The sequence below is a fragment of the Helobdella robusta genome, assembly GCF_000326865.2.
Source record: "Helobdella robusta unplaced genomic scaffold HELROscaffold_1, whole genome shotgun sequence".
Lineage (NCBI taxonomy): Eukaryota > Metazoa > Annelida > Clitellata > Rhynchobdellida > Glossiphoniidae > Helobdella > Helobdella robusta.
The window spans coordinates 1,053,517-1,075,835 of NW_008703570.1; the positions used below are offsets into that span (position 1 = coordinate 1,053,517).

The 22,319-nt window shown below is 32.7% G+C and overlaps 2 protein-coding genes across 2 annotated transcripts in view; one reads left to right on the top strand and one right to left on the bottom strand.

The window, feature by feature from the left end:
• HELRODRAFT_105203 (hypothetical protein) overlaps nt 1–12,559 on the bottom strand; it is a gene marked incomplete at its 5' end in the record, with an annotated part of 43,665 nt that extends 31,106 nt beyond the window's left edge. Inside the window, 8 exons of the mRNA XM_009010491.1 lie at nt 551–663; nt 1,259–1,311; nt 1,390–1,466; nt 2,713–2,828; nt 2,888–2,994; nt 7,949–8,074; nt 10,481–10,672; nt 12,401–12,559. Coding sequence (XP_009008739.1) covers nt 551–663; nt 1,259–1,311; nt 1,390–1,466; nt 2,713–2,828; nt 2,888–2,994; nt 7,949–8,074; nt 10,481–10,672; nt 12,401–12,559 — 943 coding nt within the window. The remainder of the gene's footprint in view (nt 1–550; nt 664–1,258; nt 1,312–1,389; nt 1,467–2,712; nt 2,829–2,887; nt 2,995–7,948; nt 8,075–10,480; nt 10,673–12,400) is intronic.
• A 670-nt stretch (nt 12,560–13,229) lies between these two features.
• HELRODRAFT_158419 (hypothetical protein) lies at nt 13,230–16,923 on the top strand (the record flags this gene model as incomplete). Its single annotated transcript, XM_009010492.1, has 4 exons — nt 13,230–13,362; nt 13,415–13,500; nt 15,194–15,261; nt 16,494–16,923. 4 exons carry the CDS (start codon nt 13,230–13,232, stop codon nt 16,921–16,923), a joined length of 717 nt encoding a protein of 238 aa, XP_009008740.1.
• Nucleotides 16,924–22,319: the final 5,396 nt, after the last annotated feature.

Here is a 22,319-nt window from a genome sequence, read left to right on the forward strand (position 1 = left end):
CCACATATATATATATATATATATATATATATATATATATATATATATATATATATTATTACGGAAATTTATATACTGCGCCTTTTTATTGTTGAATCTCAAAAGCGCTACTGAATCATAGACAAATAAGACGGACATTCATTGTGCAAATAAATAATTTTTAAGTTGACTTCGAAATTGTAAATATGATAGGTTAGGGCCACGTAAGTTAGGAGGTAAACCATTCGAAACAACCGGGCCAAGAACCGCAAAGTTGCGGGAACCCGTCGCTAACTTTGTAGTCGGGATAAAAAATAAAATAAATTGCGTTCGGTTGATCGGAAGGAATATTTAGAAAAATAATATATATATATATATATATATATATATATATATATATCCTAAATTTACAGTGACATTGATGTGAAATGTTTAAAGTAAACAAGAAACGAAGTTAGCTAAGTAATTTTAATTTGAACAATTACGCTAAACATATTGTATGTTCTGTGGTGTTTGATGAAGTTGAAAATGATTTTTGAATATTGCGTAAAAATGGCTATAAAACAGTTACCTCCCATGTCAAAACCTATTACAGGCGTATTGGTTTCTTTGTTATATGTAGTCTTGGCATAGCCAACCACACCGCCAGCTGGGCCAGACATTATCGCTCTCGAACCAGTGAAACTTGTAGTAAGTTAAAACAACTAAATAAATATAAACTATAAGAAAGTTTTCCAACAAGAGCATGCAAAATCAAAACACGGATCGTATAAAATTAAAAAAAAATGTATAAACAGACGCTGATAAAATAAAAGTGAAATAACGAAATTGGCAATATGTTAATTGAACGAGAGTTTTACTAGTTTCTTAACAGTAAATTGAAGTTTTGTTAATTAAGAAGTTACATTCAAGACATATCATGAAGACTGAGGATTTTACGGTTGCAATACTAAATCGAACAATTATTACAAGTTCGGCATCGCCATCGATTAGAAATTTAAATATAATTTTTGTTACAGCGACAACGATGATTTAAGAATATATAGATTAATTAAATACTAGACCAAATTGAAAAGCCGAAAATTATTACAAAACCCGAATGCAACAATAACGGTAACACGATAACGATAACACGTAATAAACTAACAACAAATTAGGGCTTTGAAGAACAGACATAAAAAATAACCACGATATTGAAAACGTGAATTATCTAGTAGTTTTTTTATATTTATGTCTCCAACATATAAAATTAAAAATTAAATGAATAAAATTTCTAAACCTTTCTAAGTGCGTTAATCCTCCGTTGGATTGCATGAATAACACTTTTGAAAACTATGAAAACAAAATTTAATGAAGAAATTTACAAATCCTTAAAAAATTAGCAAATATTTTAAAATAATCAATAATTACGGGCAGATTTATGAATCCTTTGAGAAAATTGGATATGTAAGTCTTAAGGCATGGCGTCAGATAAGCATCCACAATAGCTGTAATAAAAATGTAGATCAAAATTTATTTCCACAAAATTTGTTCAATATCAAATATGATAAAAATGAACATTTGCCTAAAATTTCAAACCAAACCCTTAAAATTTGAAAAGCTTCTTCAGTTGGCAAATAGATTAAACGCCATCAAATGGCCTGATGTGCCTTTAATGTTTCAGCTTAACTAAAAAATCTTTGCATCAGATAATGAGTTTGATTGTGGAAGACAGCGTACAAAGAAAGCAAACTGAATGAATGGTCATTATCTAATTATTTTGACGCCAATCACAATAACATCCATTAGTACAAGTTTTTACTTTAGCGGCAGTTCAAAATGGCATGGATGCACGAAACTTGTCAACGAAAAAGTCGGCCAATAAGGATTTATTATATGGTATAAAAGGCTGACAGAGAAAGAAGCGATGCTACAAAAATTGACAATAGGAAAAAGATTCGAAATTGGCGCAGTAAATAAAAATGAACCTGGAAATAGTGGCTACTATTTTTATCATTTTTAACAACATATGGTTTATGTTTTAAAGCGATATATACGGTAAACCTTGCAAATAAACATGTCTTAAATATCATTTTAGACTTGAAAAAAGTTGATGAAGAAAGCATAAAAAGTGTTTAAAAATAAGGTTTTTACTTAGAAAAATCATTATTGAAATCATTATTGACGCAAAAATATGCGCTGAATTATTCTATACCTCGGAGATTAACAATATAAAGGAATAAGATATATAAAGAGTCGCAAAATACCGAACATTAAAAGACCTTCTTCCTATTTAGGATGGAACGAAATAAAGCAGATCCCGATATCTAAATTGGAAGAGATTATCTAATGTGATTTTTGTTACTTTATAGCGGGGGAATGACGGACTCGGTGAGTGTAAAATCGTCTGTATTTATTTTGTACGAAAAATGTTTTTAAGGCTGTCTTATATTCGTCCTTTTGCACATATTTTATAGTTCGCAGGAATATTGCATTCCATGTTCCTCCCTCTCCACTTCCACTTCCTTAAATTTGCCACTGAAAATCTACAATGGAGAGACTTAAAATAGCTGACTAGATAAATGGATACAAAATAACATGCGAAAATGATTAATCAGTATAAAGCGTAAGGTTTTTAAAACAAAGTTAACAAAAGTAAGATGATAAATCACCTAACATGAATTTTTTAAGCAATACCTAAAATGAATTGACAATTAAAAACTGATCAAATCTAAACAAAGAATCTAATTCAACCTGTGGAACCTCTCGGAACTAATTTGGCCATAGGGCAACTTTCAGATGAAAGAGTTACGCTGACGAACCCAATTTCGTAAGCAATCTTCTCAACAAGCTTTTCGTGAGCGTTATATCTTAACATTGAAAAAATTGTCAATTTCATTGGGCAAAAAATTTATAAACAAACACTTACAGATAAGAATGGACTAACGCGACTGCTAAATGTCTTATGCCTTTCTTCCAAATATTTAGAAGCAACTCTTTAACTGATTCCATGTCAATCTCCTCCCATATCTCTAGCTGAATATTTTTTTTAATTTGATAACTACAATTCCATCACTATTTTGAAAAAAATTAAATAAGCAAATAGAAAACTTAATAAGGCTAAAACGAATCAAGTTTCTTGATCAAAATCAGATGATGGTAGTAATCAAAACATATGTCAATATTAATAAAAATTTTGATTTACTTTTCATATCAAATTTTAAAGTTTTTGTCTTTGATAATATTTGCTCTAAATTTACAATTTAAACACCTACTTCCTTATTGCCAATACTCAATTTTAAACACTTTTCTTTGTATCTTTCTTTTATCTTCGTCTCTTAATTCTAGAAAAACGTATCTTTTCAATTGCAAAAGTTGAAGAAGTTAATATTTAGATTTCACGCTCAAAAATATACGTGCCCTGTTAGATATTTCAATTAACACCTCAATCAACTTACTGCATAGAAGGCATATCATAGATTGTCGCAGTTGATAATGACCGTTTGTTTTTTGCCCTAATAAAACTATAATTTTCTCGTGCTTAAACGTAATTTGAATTTTAAAAATTAAATATATCGGTTTCATTTTGCTTCAAAATTTTGTTTTAATTCTATTTATCATTCAAAATTGTGGAATTATCTGTTTAATTTTGTTATTTTGTTTTGGTTTTGAGTTAAAGACAAACACATTATAATTAGCAAGCAGTCACTTGTAAAGGTTGTACAATATAGTTTTAACATTCTATAATGGATACGCGTGATAAGTCTAAACATGTGAAAGATGTCTCTCAATGTTTGATAATTCTTAAATGTTTCGAACACAAAAGTTCGTGTGACTGTGAATCTTTAGTTGACGACGTTTTTTTTTCTATAATACGCATCCACAACATCTTGAAATGAGTATGCGATATCAGCATTCAATCGAATTCTGATGTTATATTTTCGCTGTATAGTGAACTTTTGGCAGTAGATGCGTTGAATTATCTGAACACTGCTATCAGGACTGAGATTGAGATAATTAAAACGGTTTTAACCACAAATGAACGACCTCGGTTACTAAAACTCAACTCTTGAACTCAAGATGTGGAAGCTGAATGTGCAGATGTACCTGTCATTTGCTCGGGTGGTCAGTCAGAAGTTCATTCAAATATTGAAGCAATCAGTGCTGATGTAAAAAAATAGGCAAAAAAACATTAGTTGAAGTTTCTGATGCTGAAGAGAAGGAAGCAAATATTATATTTCGGTTATCCGAACAAGTCATCTGCTTAAGAACTTGACCGATGAAGCCGTTTGTGATAAGGATAGGATGAAAGTGATAAGATTGTGACGCAAAGCTGACAATTTAATTAGAAAATTGATTATTAAACTCGACAATGCTAAAGAATCGAGTTGAAAAGTTTGGTTGAAAAAGCCAGAAAGCAGGAAGCAGCAATCGAAGATTTTTTATTCAGGGTGAGGTCCCCAGGAAGGTGAAAAATTGTGAAAATCCCGGTTGGCGAAAAATGACTCTGAGGTGTGATGGTAATGAAGCGATGGTTGGTAATGATTTGGTGCTTTAGAATGATGTGGTTTTTTCGTGGCTGTGATGAGATTGATACTGATGATGCTGTTCATATTGATGTGGACCTTAAAGGTTTTTGTGTGTTGAATGAATTTGATGTCTTAGATACTGTTGTTAATAATGATTATTGTGCTCATAATAACATAACAATATTTTGATTTTTCTGAACTTGTAAATTTAATAAAAATTTAAAATGTCAATAAGTACCATTTCTTTTTATTTGTTTGCACATGCTGATGAACTATCTTTATCAATAAAAAATTTTCAATTGTACGTAAATATTTCTCAAATCATTGCATTGAGCGAAACCTTTCCCACAATTCACTATTACAATATTTTCCTTGTCATAATCTGGTTCCAAACAATAGGATGCTTAAAAGGGGCAAAGAAACTGGTTTTTAACTGATAAAAATTTAGAATATGAGGATTTAAATTATAATTTTTCTCATGATATAGAGCAATTTGAGTGATCAGGCATTCAATTTAATTTCAATAACAAAACAAGCGCTATAATATGTTTTTATAGACTACCAAAAAATAAATTTAATGATTTTATTTTTTACAAAATGTATGAATTTCTCTATACCTTCATGAAAGTCAATGTCGACAGTAATGTTTTTATTGTTGGCGACTTCAATATAAATTTGGCACTGAGGAGCCAGACTTCTTTCTCCATCATGGATCTTACGGCTCAGCTTAATTTACATCATATTATAAACTAACCAATCAGAATAACTGATAACCATTCGTCAGTTATTGATAACATTTTTACCAATTTAATATTGGGAACTGTTCAAAAGAAATTTTATATAATGATATATCTGACCATTTGCCTATATTTCTTTGTTTGCCATTGAACAATAAACCTATCAAGCGCAACAGCACTTATGATAAAACAAAAAAATAAAATATGTTGAATTCTGAAAAACTGAAGAATGCCAATTGTTTGTTATAGGTTGATCGATGACACTCGAGTGAAAAAAGGCCAGATTTTGATTCCAACTTCAATAATTTTTTAAAACATTATTTAAATTGCAGAAATTCAACATGCCCACTTATAAATAAAAAAGTCGTTTTCGAAAGCCATGGAAGAATTTTCATTGCATAAAAATACACTTTACAAAGGATATCCACATATTTATCGTCTTCAAATAAAGACACATATATAAAAGTTAGAAATAAATTTACAAATTTTAAAAGATTAACCAAAAAAAGATTTTTTGAAAATGGATTGAAGCAAAGCACAAATGGAAAATTATAAATAAAAATTTAGGTTCTCGCAAATCTGGCAAAATATTATTTCCAAAAAATACAAACGATACTTCCAAGCTAAACATTATTGCCAAATTAAATAAATTTTTTGTGGAAATTGGTGTAAATATCAGTAGGGTGGCAAATTCTAAGCAATTGAAAACTAATCTCAATCAGATTGAAACTGCTAATAGTCGTATATTTCTTCCACACAACTCAACACCTGATGGTGATTTCCTCTCTGCCAGTATTCTCAAACACACTATACATCATATCGCTGGTCAAATTTCTATATTATTTGATGACTTAATTAAACTGAGCATATTTCCTGATAGCTTGAAAATGGCATAATTCATTCCAATTTTTAAAAATGGCGATCCAAAACTTTTTGAAATCTAACGTCCAACTTCAATATAGCCGGTTTTTTCCAAAATTTTTGAAAAACTAATGTTCAATCGAATGTGGAATCATTTGATTGAAAATAGGGGGATCAATAGATGTCAATATGGCTTTGTACCAAAAGCCACAACTGAAAAGGCAATAACAGAGCTACATTTGTCATTTTTTGAAAATTTTGAACAAAAAAACCTTAGTTTAGGTATTGTTATTGGCCTAGAAAAAGCATTTGATATAAATGATCATAAAATTGTACTCCATAAACAGTTTATATATGGATTTCGCGGAGTTGTTTTGAATTAGTTCAAATCTTATCTTTCCAATCGTCGTCAGTATTTTTACAATTGATAATATAGTGTCTCCTCCTTTAAACACCAAAACTGGAGTATCCCAGGGCTCGATACTAGGTCCTTTATTGTTTATGATTTTTGTTAACGACGTTTTTAACGTATCTGACAAATGTATCGCAATTTTATTCTATGATAACAATATTTTTTATCCGAAAAGAATCCAATAGAACTCTTCATCAAAATGAATGGTCAAATCAAAAAATTTTGTGGCAGGTTTTTGTTAAAACAATTGGCATTAAGCTTAAGAAAATCATGCTATATTATCTTCGGCCCAAAGATAAACACCAATAGTTTGTCATTAGACAGTTTAAAGTTGTATATTCAGGTTGTTGAGCTACCAAGAGTGAATTCCATAAAACTTTTGGGCATTGTCTTGCAATGTGATTTGAAATGGACCAATCACTTAAACTTAATAGTAAAAAAAATTACACCAGATGGTTGGAATATTATTTAGAACGAGAAATAGGTTGAAAGTTGAATCCATAATCATGCTTTATTATTCGTTTTTAACCCATATTTTTTGCATGGAAATGTTTTTGTGGATCCCTGAGTAAATATGAAATGAATAAGATGTTAGTTATGTAAAAAATTTTACACGCTTGTTTTTCAATCGACTATGCTGATCACTTGTTTCGCAGGCACCAAATTCTTAAGATTGAGCAACTATACAATTACATATTATCGATTTTTATCTATAAAATTCTTTTTATGGAAATTATGGGCATTTAAATATTTTTAGTAACGTTACGTCACGACCAGACAACATTGAATCATTTCAACATTGTATGGAAAAATTGTAGAACGTCTGTTTATGATAGAATCTGGACAACAAATAGAATAAAAGTATGAAACGCATTAGCCATGCATCCTCAATTTCAAATGCCAATAAAAGATTTTAAGCTTTATGTTTAAAAAAAATTATCTTTACCGTCATTACTTGAATTAAAATTTGTATGGTATGCTCATTAACTCAGTTATGAAATCATATTTTAAATGTTAGAAATGGTTTGGTTTTAGAAGAATATAAGATAGAAGAATTCGCATTTGCGTTAATATGCAACATTTTGGAAGAAAATAAGAGAAGACATTTTTTACAATCTTAAAATGTTGTGTAATCGTTACCAGAAACTGATAAAAGAATTAGATATAGAAAGAGACAAAACCAAATCATTTTGAATAAAGATAGAAATTCAACAAAAAGAATTTCAACCAAAACCTTATTATTAATGTGGTTTGACGTATTAAATAAGTGTAATTTGAAAGAAAATATATGGTATAATTTTTTTACGATATTCTTTAACAAATAGTACTTCAACGTGCTGCACATTCATGCTTAATCGTAATTAATAACAACTTATCACTTGCCTACCAAATACTCATCTAGAGAAAATATTTCTAAATATACAAAAAGACATTGAACAATGCCAAGTAACCTTTTCTCCAGTGTTTGCCTCGACTGTTTTGAAAGTTGTGTTCAGCTGACAACTGTCTTGCTTCAAGACGATTCTTTCATTAATTTCTACGATGTCGTCGTACAATATGTCCATGTTTTCTATATTCTAAAATAATCGTTAGCTGCTCACAATATAAATTATTATCAAAATTTATCGCCTAATTTAGCCAATAAAAAATGATTTGAACTAGAAAATTATCAAATGGCTGCAAGCTTTTCAATTAATTGCATGATTATGTAGCTTCATGTGTTTTTATTTTATAACTGAATAAATCATCAACAGGTAATTCGAAGTTAAAATTTTGATCAAGTTTTATATTTTAAAATGTCATTTAGTTTTTCACAAAGTAGCTTCTTCAGCTCTCTTAAGTTTTAAAGTTTCTACAATAACATTCAAGACACTTTCAACATCACAGCCAATTTACTTAAGGAATCTAATCGCCAAAAAAAAATCCAACAGAAACTTGCGTTCATCCAAATTCAAAGCACCTACAATAGTCAAGCAACATGTGTCAACCAACATTGCTAACCGTGCTTTCCGTCATTCTTAACATCAATTTGGAACACATTACTAGGTCATATTAGAACCTGTTCTTCACTGGCTACTTTTAAGAAAAAACTAAAAACTTATCTTTTTACTCTTGCTATAATAGCTAATAACATTTAAACAACATTATATCTATTATTTCTAATTGTTTGGCTTTATAGGTAATTTCCATTTTATATCATATATCATGTTGCACTAGCTTGTCTGGCAGAGAGCGCTTCAGTTGCTTGCCCTTAACGCTATATAAGTTATTATTATTATTATTAAAGATCAGCCACTCATTCATAAATGCCTCTGATGCAATTTTCTTATGTTCATTAAGTTATTTTGTGATGGCCTAGTGGTTAAGGTCGCCTGGAGCTGTTTCGCAGTAACAGGGTTCGAATGTGGTAAAAAGATCCCCCCCCCACCTATCACATGCTTCGTGTGTGATGCGTCGTTTAACACGATGTTTGTGCGTATTGTTAAATCCTCTGAACTTTGGAAGAGTGTAATTGACCTTTAACCTTTTTTAACCTTTAATCTTTATTTGTAAAAAATGATGAAACCATCCTTCAACTGCAAGGGAAGTGAGTTCCAAACTTTAACCACATCACCGCAAATCTCCGCCATTCAAAGTTTAAAGATCGAAACGCCGGAATGACCAAATTCCCATGGCCTGATGACCTCAGGTGGCCGCGTTCCTCGGCTTTTTTCACGGGCACCAACTGTTCACCGGTCAGACCGTCCTTGACCAACAAGGTAATAACCTCGTCACTAGCAAATTTTGTTTTACCGAAAACGTCCCGTCCTCAAAAAAACTTGTAGTCAACGAAAAAACTCAAACTATCTCGACTCGGTTGGAAGATAATCATCACGAAATAGGATTGAATTCACACGTAGAATAAAAAAGATGTTCCGTTAAAAAAATATTGTAAATGACGCCAAACTTGAAGCATCTTCGAACGTTCTAAGTGATACAATATAGGTGTGGTCCTTCAAATATGTAAAGAGTTTGGGACAATTTGAAAATCACAAGTGTTCACAGAAGAACCATATGAAAGCTGTAGAAAGCATAAAACCAGCATGTCTACAATGTACCATGTATTAAAGACCTTGACACCTTCAAAAACTGACAAGCTTGACGGCACAGATTTATCTCCAAAGTTTTTTAAAACGTTCTATATTTATGCCAGGCAAAGTAATTAAAATGTCAAAATGTTAAAATGGAAGGTCGACAGCAGAATCATGCATATTTTTTTACTAACTGGGATTTAACGTTCTAAATCAGACAAAAAGTTCAAAAAAGTTAAAATGTATGAGACTTTTATCCTTTGTGATTGCCTCTTTGATTCTGCATGTCCAAAAACCTGCAGGTGCATTGAAACAGCTAAAAAAATTTAACTAAGATGGACGTGAGTATAAAATTTTTCAATGAAAATTTATTCGCATAAAGCCTATATTAAGAAAGGTTTAAGAAAGATAGCATTAAGAAATGGGTTTTGGTCAATTGCATACTTTTCTGACAAAAATATTTTGACAAACTAATGTTTTCTTATGTTATATAAACTATTAGATGTGTTGCTAAGGACTCAAATGGTGTACCAATAAACAGTCATGATGCAGGAGACTCCAAATTATTCTCAACAGTGCCTTGAAATGGCTTGAGAAAAGTAAGATAGACTTGTGCAAAAGGGCTAAAATATTGCCAACCCAAGAAACAAAAAAGTCTCTTGGTTTAGCAAAGATGCAACTGTTATTACACTTATGTATGGCACCCAGAGTTTGTTCATCAACCTGACCATAAATTCTAATAAAATTTGTTAAACATGCCAATGCAAAAATATATTTTTCAAGTGCACAAACAATGCATTTGAGTACTGACAAATTATTCAAATATAATCATTAATAAAATAAACAAATAAAAAATAAACAAAAAATAAACAAATAAAAAAAATGAAAAATTTATTTTGAATGTTTACAAACCAAATTAAAAAGATTGTTTCTGGATTGGTCACCGATCATGAAGACATCTTTAAATCCTTTTGTGATAATGACTGCAATTCGCTCTCCCTTTCTTTCCAATAAAGCATTAGTTGCAACAGTTGTGCCCATTCTTATCCATTCTATAAAATCTCCATTTATTGGTTGATTCCTCATCAACTTAATACCTAATTCCTGAAGTAATTAGTCTCAAAGGTTTGTATTAGAAACCGAATGCAAAAAATCAGTGTGTATTACTTTCAAAAAAATGTATCAATCATTATTTTATCATGATGATGAAAACTTTGATGCAAATTCAAAAATGATAGAATATGAATGATTAGCATTTGTGCACAATTCATATGAAGCATCACTTAACTTTGTCAATTAAAAACAGTGCCATTTGAAAGACATTACCTTAATTTAAAAAAATTAAAAAATTAATTTAGAACCATTATTTAGACATTATTTTATAAAAATTATTTTAGAGCCATTATTTAGCCAAAGCTCTATTTCTTCAAAAAGTTTATTGAAAACATTTTTTAACTACAATCTATGCAGTAGACTCAGTTCCTCTTTCTTTCTCTCTAATTATTTCATTACAATACACATCTCGCATCAAGGTCACATTCATATAGCTTTTTATTAAATATAAATTGTTGCATTAATGTTTAATTTAAATTTAATTCACAATGATTGTTTAAAAAAATCAAACTAGACAGATATAAATAATTTAATAAAAATGTATTAAGTTATTATAATTTGAAGGCATGTCATAAAATATAAAAAAGATTTATTGAATATATCACGCTAGGCAGTAAATGTTTCTGTGTTTTATTTTTTACACCACTATAATATATTTTCTTGTGCCTATAGTGAACTCATAGCAATTATCTTGATACTTTCCTTCACATTTTCCAAGATTGAGCAAGGCACAAAATTATCCTGAACCCACAAATGCTGTTTGACACTAAAACTTTTACAAAGAATGTATAAACAGCTGCTATGTTACATGCAGCTGACATCAAAACCTGCAAATCACTTCATGTTTATGAGCCATTTCGTTTCTACAACAGAATTAAATCAAAACAACTAATAATTATTTTTATATCTTTGCAAAAAGCACTCAAGCACTCTTCTATATGAAAATGGTTATTTCAATCACATTCATGTTTTCTTGTCTGCAACAAGAATAAAAGTTATTTATTGCTACATTATTTCATATCCCTATTTTTGATTCATATTATTCATATTTATATCCAAAAACCTCTTATTAACTTTATCACTCTATTTCTAATCCCAATTTGTTGACTCATCAAAGTGAATGCTCTTTATCAACTCTAGTTAATTCTGTAAAAAACATGACTTATTTTTCCATATGCCACTACTTTTTAAAAATCCTATTATATTACTCTATTATAAATAAATAAATTAATTAAATCATTTTCAAACTCTTAGTCATTCTTCATTTTTCTATTTCATATTGCCTAAATCACCAGCCTACTACAATTTATTACAGCTTTTTTAAAAATAATACAAAAAACATTTTAAATATTAAAAGGCCTTGAATAATTCAAATGTATTAATTAAATTAAATGTTTTTTAATCCTCATGATAAATAGTTAAATGCAAAGTTTTGTTCAATCTCAATCCTCCAACCCCAAAAATTAAAACAAAATTATTGTAATGTACATACATAGTACATACATTAGCACATACATACATACATACATACATACATACATGCACAATTTGAACTAGCAAGTTCTCAATTAATGTTTAATTGAACATTAAAATTTGAAGTATGATAATTATTTCGTTTTATTTTATTTGGATCAACTGATCATGAAATCTAGAATTGAATCGCTATTATATAGACTATACTATACTATAGAGATCATTATTTTATTTAATTTTTTGTACCTTTTCTAAAATTCTACGAATTCCTTCTGTCGGAGCATCTGCATAATTTCTCGGATCTTCGGAGAGCAATTTAAGAACGTGCGTATTTCCATTTGGGCACCTGGCCCACAAATCCGTGAACGTACCTCCACGGTCTATAGAGAACACAAAGCCGTGCATTTTATTTTTTTTATTTAACTTTCAACAGCTCTCATCAAGGTGACACACCGACCTGAAGTGATCTTTCAACATTGATATTTTAACAATTACATTATTAATTAATATCACGAATGGCAAGTTTATTTTCTGGTGATCTTACAACAGAATAGAGAAAAAAAACTGTTTAATTATTCGTATTGGATCTCGAAATTTGTATAACACCTTTTCATTTTTATTTGTTTTTAATAATGTATTCAAAAGTTTTTTAGATTAGATCTCGAATTGTAAGAAATGAGAAATGTGGAAAAGTGAAGTTTTTTGTTTCCTTAATACCTTGATAAACTTGAAAATTTTCACGTTTGATCTTTTCACACATACACACACACCACACACACACACGCACGCAAATATATATATATGTATATTTATATATATTTATATATTTCATCCATGCGCGCAGTATTAGTAGCGTTTGATAGTCTAATGTCTAAAGACTTAAAAAGAGTCAGTGATGAGAAATACATACAAATTAAAGTCAATGTCAGCTAAACTAAACTGAATAAAGTATGGATCAGCAATGATCTAACACCTGAACAGAGAAGTGAATTAAAGAAATTGATTGTAGATGCGATATCAAAGAAGCGTCCTGAAAAGACGGTTTTTTTTACTAGGTCAGGGGACAAGTCGGGAGATGGCGGATCGTGAAATACAAAATTTAACCATTATAAGAGTCAGTGAAGAAATTGATGAGAATGATTCTATCGGAAGTGATGATAATGATGATATTGGTGCTGGTAAATCTAACGGAAATAATAATGGTTATGGTACTGGTAGTAAAGATGCAAAGGGAAATAATAATGATGATTATTATTATAGGCGTGCCCCATAACAGGACGCTGCCGTGTTTACAAAGTGCTTCCAAGTCTCCGGGCCGAGTAAGGACCGTAGTTGATAAGGGACAGGTCCTTCTCCACTAAGCGGATCCATGACCCTCTTAGGTGGCCGCGCGGTCGAGTCCAGTCCGGTAGTGGTCGGTCTATGACAGCTTATAAAGCCCGGTAATGATCCTCCATGGGATTGGCACGAGCTATGTGACCAAAAATGTTTAGACGATGCCTGAACTGGAGTGAGGAAACGGAGGGCTGCTGTGTTCTTCTCCTCACCTCAACATTGGTGACGCGATCGCGGTAGGTCAAACAAAGGATCCTGCGCAAGCACTATTGATCTGTAGCGTCTAGCCTCTTCAAATGAGCGACAGTAGTTGACCACGTCTCGCATCCATAGAGTAGCACGGGAATGATATATGCGTTATACACTCGAACTTAGGTCGTCACCGAAATGCCCGAGTGCCATATACCACGATCCAGGAACCTCATACAACCGCGAACAATGATGATTTGACGCAAAATTTCAACATCACTACTGCCTGACGAGTGTATTTGTGAGCTGAGATATGGAAACGAATCCACAATCTGTACGTCATTACCCAGCACAGAGACAGACGCGGGTGGTGAACCGCCCAGAGATTGCCTGAATTTTTGTTGTGTCTAGTTGATTTCTAAACCAAAAGGCTTTGTCTCTTTGGACATACCAGTCAACGACAGTATGAAAACATCTTGCATCTCAGCCAGCAGAGCGACTTCATCTGCATAGTCCAGGTCCATGAACACCTCCTTGCCGATTGTGGCGCCGAGCATACCTTTGTGCACGGAACGCTCTATGATCAAATCCATCTGGGCCAAAAACTCATCCGGCGCAAGTATACACCCCTGTCTGACGCCGATATCAATTTCGAACCACCGATAGCATCGCCATTCCGATCTAACACATCTCAAGGTGTGGGTGTATAGAGCCTTAAGTAGCTTTAACAAGTAATCAGGGATGCCCAGACCCCTGAACAACAGCCACATAGCATCCTTGTTGACTGAATCAAAAGCCGCTCTCAAGTCAATGTAGGCAATCCAGAGAGGTCTACCAAATTCACGTCTGGTCTGTAAAAGGAGTGAGAGTGAAGGACGCGGGCAAACACTTTGCCTGTACCTGGAACTGACATCAAAGTGATGCCTCTACAGTTTTTACATTCACGGCGCAATCTTTTACCTTTGTAAAACGGAATGATGATACCTTTCCTCCAACCAACCGGGACCGCATCAGACTGCCACACCCGGGTGATGACGGAGTGCAGCCAACTAGCACACATAAGTCCACCTGATTTAAGCATCTCCGGGTGAATGTTACACAAGCCTGGTGCCTTGCCGCTCTTTAGCGTTCCAATAGCCGTGACAACTTCAGCTATGTAAAGGGGTTCAGTGTCAATCTCGAGGTCTGGGGCAGTGGATTCAGCAAAATCAATCAATTCCTGCGAGGGCGGTTGAGCAACTGGCTGAAGTATTTTCGCCATCTTTTTAGCTTTCCGCTTCCGTCACTAATCAACCGGCAGACAATTACTGACATAGCACCATATCGATGTCTGAAACGAGCAAACATCAGCCTTTCACTGATCGGGTGCCATTTAATCAATGAACGATTAGTCTGATTGCTCAGGGCCAAGACAACACCAGCAAGCCTGGGATGACCCTCAGCTGGACCTAACCACAGTATATTAAAATCAGCAACACGCAGTTTACCAGCGCCATGTCATCGAACTTCTTGCAGCCCCACAATGCATATACCGTATCGCGAAAATTCGTCTACGAGGATCTTTGCGCCACCCGTTGCGCAAAGTGAGCGAATGTTCCAAGAGCCGATTCTGGTTGTTTTTTGCAGATTTTTGGACAATACTTTGGTTGTAGTAGTTCCCAGTTGTTCGCCAGACAAACGTGGATGAGTAGCAAGCCGAGTAGAGGTTGAAACAACCATATCATTTTAAAGACGCACTACCACGCCTGATTTTCTGTTAGGGTTTACTCCCTTAGCCTTTCCCTAGAACGGGTATAGCCACAAGGCAGTGGAGGTTTGAAATCAGAGTTTACCTTCGCCTAGATGGATGGGCGACGAGCCCCATCAACCCGAAGCGACTATTTTTGAAGCGCTAGTTATCCGCCTTCGCCCCTTTTACTGTTAGTTTAAACAGTTTCGCCACGAGAAGGCCAGAAGTTGGACTTTGACTGTCAGAGGTTATTTGAGACGCACGCCATCGGGGTTAGGGTTAGGGTTTAAGCTTAACCTCATCACCACCTCCCGCTATGACAGTCTTTGAAACTACAATGGTGATGATGACTCTAATAAAGAAATAGGTGATAATGACGGTGAAAAAAATAATTTTATCGATGGTCGTAATAACTCTATTAACAAAAATGATAATAATAATGGCAGTGAGGTTGATTGAGGTAATAATTTTAATGGTAATGATGGTAATATTGGCGGTGGTAATGATGATTCCAACAAAAATGGTCATAATGATGATGTTGATTTTAACAAAAGTGATGACAAGAAGAGGAGTAATGGAAAATTTTTATACGGGGATATAATAAAATTAATGGTGATAAAAATTTTGGCAAAAAATTGGGTAATAAAAGTAGTGGTGACGATGATGCTAACAGTAATTATAAAACTAATGGTAATAATGACAAACATTTTAACAAGAATGGTTATAATGATAGTATTGTTAATAATAATTCTAACAAAATTTGGTAATAATAATGATTGCAATAATGGTAGTAACGATTAAAATTTTATTAAAAAACGAAAAAATAATGGCTATGATGATGGTAATGGTAACAAAACTTCGAATGTCGACTGCAATAATAATTTTAATACGAATGGCAATGGAACTATACTGGGATTGTTAAATATTAGATCCATAATTACCAAATTCAACAAAATTCATGAAATACTTGACGATGGCATAGATATTTTGATTCTGACGATCTAGTTCTGAGATAGCAGAATATGTTTTTTTTGACTGTGTTAGACAGAGTGATCCTCTTCATTGCGGTTGAATAACTTACTTTAGAAAATGTTACAGTTTCAAATGCATTGAGCTACCGAGAATTATTACATTTGAAGCCCTTGCCATAAAGTTACAAATTAGCAACATTAACATTGTCTGTCTGACTGTGTACAGACCTGGATCAGTTTCACCTACATTGTTTTTTGCTGAACTTGTCTCTGTACTGGAAGTAATTGAGTTAATTGAAAACAACATTATATTAGCTGGGGATATCAATGTGCACATGGAGAAACACAATGACCGTCATGCTGCTGCGCTAAGTGATGTTTTTGAACATTTTAATTTAATAAACAGAACTTGTGACACAACTCATGAAAAAGGAGGGATTTTGGATTTGACTGTTACTTCTGGTTCATTCCCTGCCAAGATCGAAGTATTTTTACACAGTCATTTTTCGGATAATTTTTTTGCTTCAGGCGCGTCTATCGGTTAAACAAGATGTAAAAACAAGAATGAGAAAAACTGTTCGATCTTGGAAAAAGATGAATCATTATCAATTTGTTTCCTTGGTCCAAGAATCGCCGATTAGTAAGCATGTTTGGAGAAGAATGCTGATGAATTGCTGCATTTGTTTTATAGTGAAATGAGAGAAATCACTGATATAAAAGGCTCCCTGCATGTAATTGAAATCAGAAATGATTTGTTGACACTCTGGTTTGATTCTGACTGTCGAAGGATAAAAACGAAATGTAGAAAATTAGAAAGACAATTCAGAAAAACGTTGAATGATAAAGATAGGAAAAACTAGATTAGTGCCCTAACTATGAAAAGTTCTACATTTGCACAACAAAGAAACACTTATTGGAAAAATGTAATTTGTCAAAATAGTAACAACCCTAAACGCTAATGGGCTTTTATCAATAGATTGTTGTGCAAAGACAAATGGGCGGACGATTTAAAAAACACGACTGATCACTCAGCTCAAAAGTTCTTAGATTTATTTAAAGAAAAAATTTATAAAGTTAAAAATTCGACAAATGAAGCAAAATGTTCAAGTTTTACAGATTTGGGAATAAGAGATGAAAATTTATTTTATAATTTTCGAATGTTTTCTGAAGATAAAGTAGTGTAATAACTCCCCATCTAAATCGAATAGATACATTGGATTGTTTGCCGGCGAACATTTTCAAGCAGCATGTTAGATTGTTCTCCAATTTTTTGACCGGTTTTGTCAACCTGTGTTTCAGTTTGAGTGCATTCCCAATGAAGTAAAAACATGGTGTTGTTTTACCAGTTTTGAAAAAGCAAGGCATGAATATAAATGATTTGAACAGTTTCAGACTGATCTCAAACCTTTCATTTATATCTAAGATTATGGAAAAACTTGTGTCGGGTGAATTGGTGAAACATTTAGAACGTAATGATCTACTGCCTTCACTACAATCAGGTTATAGACAACACCATACTACCGAAACGGCATGTTAGTACGAGCGTTCTGCTACTAACAAGACACTTTATTGTGAAGTAAAATAATTAAAACAAACACAATGTTTTACTCAATGTTTTATCATTTTTGTATGAAAGTATGGGCGCCGGGTGCTCATGTCTACTAGCGTTTTTAGATATGAGTACAGCCTTCGACCGTGTGGACCATGATATTTTCTTGAAGTGCTTAGCCTTTAGATTTGGTTTATCAGGCGTTGTTCATGAGTGGTTCAAGTCATACATATCATATTGTACACAACAGGTTTTGTTTATGAACGATCTTTCCCTGTTCAGATAGCTTCGTCAGGGGTACCACAGGGCTCTGTGTTGGGACCGCTGTTGTTCTTGATGTACACATCAGATATATTTAATATTATTGAACAACATAGACTGGTTGGTCACGCTTATGCCGATGACGTACAGGTAATTGCAAATGGATCATCGAATGAATTTAATATTATTTCAGACTTGTCAATTGCTTAGCGGAGATCAGTGACTGGGTGTCAGAAAATCGACTGCGGCTCAATAAATGCAAAACTCAGATTTTCTCAATGGAAACTTAGCAACAGCTCCCTAAGATGAGTAAAATCAGTTTTGATAGATGGAATGAATATAAAATTTTGTTCCAAGGCAATAAATCTGGGGTTAATATTCAAATATTTGATTCTAATATGACTAAGAATGGTCATATAAAGTCTCTGACAAGTGCCTACACCGGACAGTTGCACAAATTGAAGATAATAAGAAAATCATTAGATAAAAAAACTTTCAGAGTCTTTGGTGCATGCTTTTATTCATTCGCGGGTAGATTACAGCAACAGTATTTTGTATGGTCTGCTTAGTAAATCAATCGCAATGTTGCAAACAATTCAGAATTGTTTTTTTTTGTGCTGCAAAGTTTGATCATGTTATTCCTCTGTTCAAATAGTTACACAAGCTGACAATAGAAAAGAGAGTAATGTTCAAAATATCCGTCATCATGTTTAAATGTGCACTTCCACACTTGATCAGCAGATGTCCACCAAAAGTTATGTTGGGAGCTGTTCAACTCAAATCAAACAACTCTAATCTCTTGACGGTACCAACTACTAAGCTAAGGATTGGAGAAAAAAATTTTTTGTTTGTGGTCCCACTGTGCCATCTTATTCATCTTATTTAAGAAATTTTGATTTAAGTTTACTATCGTTTAAGACTGTCATAGATACAAGTGTTAAGATATATATATCTATCTCTATTATATTTATATATTTATAATATTCTATAAATTCTACCGAATGTTTGGCGTTAATATGTTTGTAGTTCATTTTTTCGATTTTTCTCACTAAAGTTTATTGGAAAACGTTTAGTTTATTAAAATTCAAAATAAACTTATTTTCCAAATTCATGCTGAAAATAAGGCCATATTTCGATTTCGAATGAATCATTATCAGTGCAAGTTGATTTTATATAGGGAAATATTTACTTTGTGAAAATGAACTTAGATGGAAATTAGGTGTTAGATTTCTTTATTGGCTGGTCCATCTTCCTTTTCTTCATCGATAGCATCATATTCTTCTTTGTCATTATTTACAATGCTAGTTTTTATTACTTCTTTGTTTTTATTGTTGATTTAGCGCCGGGTTGGGAGTGAGGTTGTCCTGAAAGAATAAGGCACGAAAAAAAGTATATTCATCGATTTTGGCTGAAAAGACAACGTTTTGTTTTGGTGTTTCGAAAAAGTGTACATTTTCCCAACAAATTCAAGACATTTATTAATGTCTTGAATGCAACAAGCTTTACTTAAGACTAAGTTTAATAAATGTAAAGCACAATGTACGAATATGGTTTTTTAAATTTTTTCTTCCCAAATGCTGTAAGACCATTATTCTCTTCAGTATTTACAGGTGCTTCATCATATCTTTGTCTTCTAATTCAATAGAATAGTTATATTTTCAAAATAATAGCGCCAAACACGAAACTAAAGTTAATAAATAGCCATATAGACATGAATAGCACAAACCGAGTTCTCTAGGCAGCAAAGTTTATGGAACCATTCTTCGCAGGACGGACATTCTCTCCAGTCTTCAAATGGAGGTACATTAGCTAGTATGCTTCAGGTGTTTTGTCGTCAGTCGTGATTGTCGGAATATTAGTGTTACTTTTTTTTCTGCTTCTGCAACAACTTAGCTTTCTTAATTTCAGTTGATTATGATAAATTAAAATATTTTTTCTTTTTTTGGTCTTTAATTCACAAGCCCGCTGACAAACTTCCAACTCTGCTTTCACTGGTGTATCAGTCAAGAGTCTTGCCTTTTCTTTGATTTTCTTTAATCGAATTTTGCGGTCCAGCTTTTTTGAATGGCCTGATTATCTTCGGTGTTCAACTGAATTTATGCTGGTTGCTACATATAATAAAAACAACATGCTAAAATAGCTGAATTGCAAACAAATAAATATGTATTTATCAATATCAAGAATAAGAATAGTTTGTAATGGTACATACACAATTTCTGTTCCCGTTACATCCGGTTGCAGCCGGTTCAGAAAAAATGACAGAATTCATTGTTTGCTGATTGACAATGTGGGTTTCAGAGGAGGACTTGGTATTGTTGTTGGTGTCAGGTCGACAGCAGGTTCACTGTTCTGGCGCTCAGTTGTGGTTGGAAAATATCATGGTGGAAAGGATATACGGAATCTCGAGCGTATATTAACCAGGGTTGCAGCTTGTGAAAAAGCCTTTTCTACAATTTCCGGGATAATCAGATTGTTAGAAACGTGAAGGCGAGATAAGAAATAGTAGTTAGAAATTGCACGAAGGGCTTGCAAATTAAAACGGTTGTAAAAGTCCCGTTACACGGCAAGCGACACACAAGCAAAAGGCGGAGAACAGGTAAGAAGAAGACGGAACAACAGTTGGCGTAGAATTCGTAAATGTGATTTACGTAGTTATTTGGTTAATTTATTGTTTCTATTACTGCTGGTATTAAATAAACGTTTAACTTAGTTTGCGTTTAAAATAGTTGTGTTCATCTATCGGAAATCTTAAACCTACTGATAAACGAACTCTTGACTGTCGTTGGAAGCTACAACACGGTGTTGGAGGTATAGCGAGTATTGAAGCTATAACATCGGTGTTGGTAGTTACGAGGTCGAAGAGGTTACAACAATGGTGTTAGAAGTGGGATTTTCAGGAGATTACACAATGGTGACAGAGGTCAGATTTTGATAGCTGGAAACTCACTACAGTAAAAAATACCAGGGCTAGAGAACTTATTGTAATTAGTCTGACAAGAGAAGATTAACTAAATAGTTGTATTCTGTGATTTATCTGTCGATTAGTTATTGTGCTGTATTTTAACGATTTTATCGATTGAATAAACGAGTGATTGATCACCGCAATACACACAAGTGATTGCCAGCACTGTTTTCTTTCTAATAAAGTCATCTGAAATAAGTCTGTTCAGGAGTCAAGAATCCACGTAGAGAGAAATAACCATACCCTAAAAGTTCAAGGAGTCAGTTATAACAATATATTGTCATTGATCGACCGGGATTAATTGTTTACGCCTTCTTCGGGACTTTAACAACCGTTTTAATTGTTTACGCCTTCTGCTAGTAAATGTGTTACATGCCGTTTGCTGGTTACGAGTCGGACTTTATTTATTCATTTGTTTTTTTGAAAAATACAATTTTAGAGAAACTAAAAGTAAGTTATTTTATTGTAAAATCAGCATGGTTTTCTTAACACCAATTATAATGTATGCAAGACGTCAATTCTGTTCTTGCTTAATATAAAGTTTACAATGTGAAGAATACGTTGGGACAATCGACCTCGACAAAACCCGATCTTTAACACTTTGGATATCATTAACTTTTGGTCTTCTTATTACAATTATAATAGGCGCAGGACGTCAATTCTGCTATTGAATGTTAAGTTTATAATGGGAAGAATACGTAGGAACAATGCTTGGATATATCAAATACCATGAAATCTTTAGTCGTACATATTGTTATGTTATTAAATATTATAACCGACACATTGAGATATAAACATATACTTAGATTATAAAATAAAATATACAGAATATCAGATAATTTATCTTATATTCTGAAGATAAATGGTTTAGCATGGATAAATTGCGATAAATGAATAAAAGACGTTCTTCTCGAAAAATGTCTGGGTTTGTTTTTTTAAACATTTAATAAAACGATACCAAATTTAAATTTCTCGTTTTGTTTTTTATTCTACATATATGGTTTTATATATTTTTTAAACTTATTTTCAGTTTCACAATACAATTCCTATTATATGGTGGAAATGAACGCACCATTTTTATAACACTGTATTCATGGTGACCTGGTGATGTTTTATTTACATAGCAACGCTTACTAAAAGACGAAATCAAAAAAAGGAACAAAAAGGTG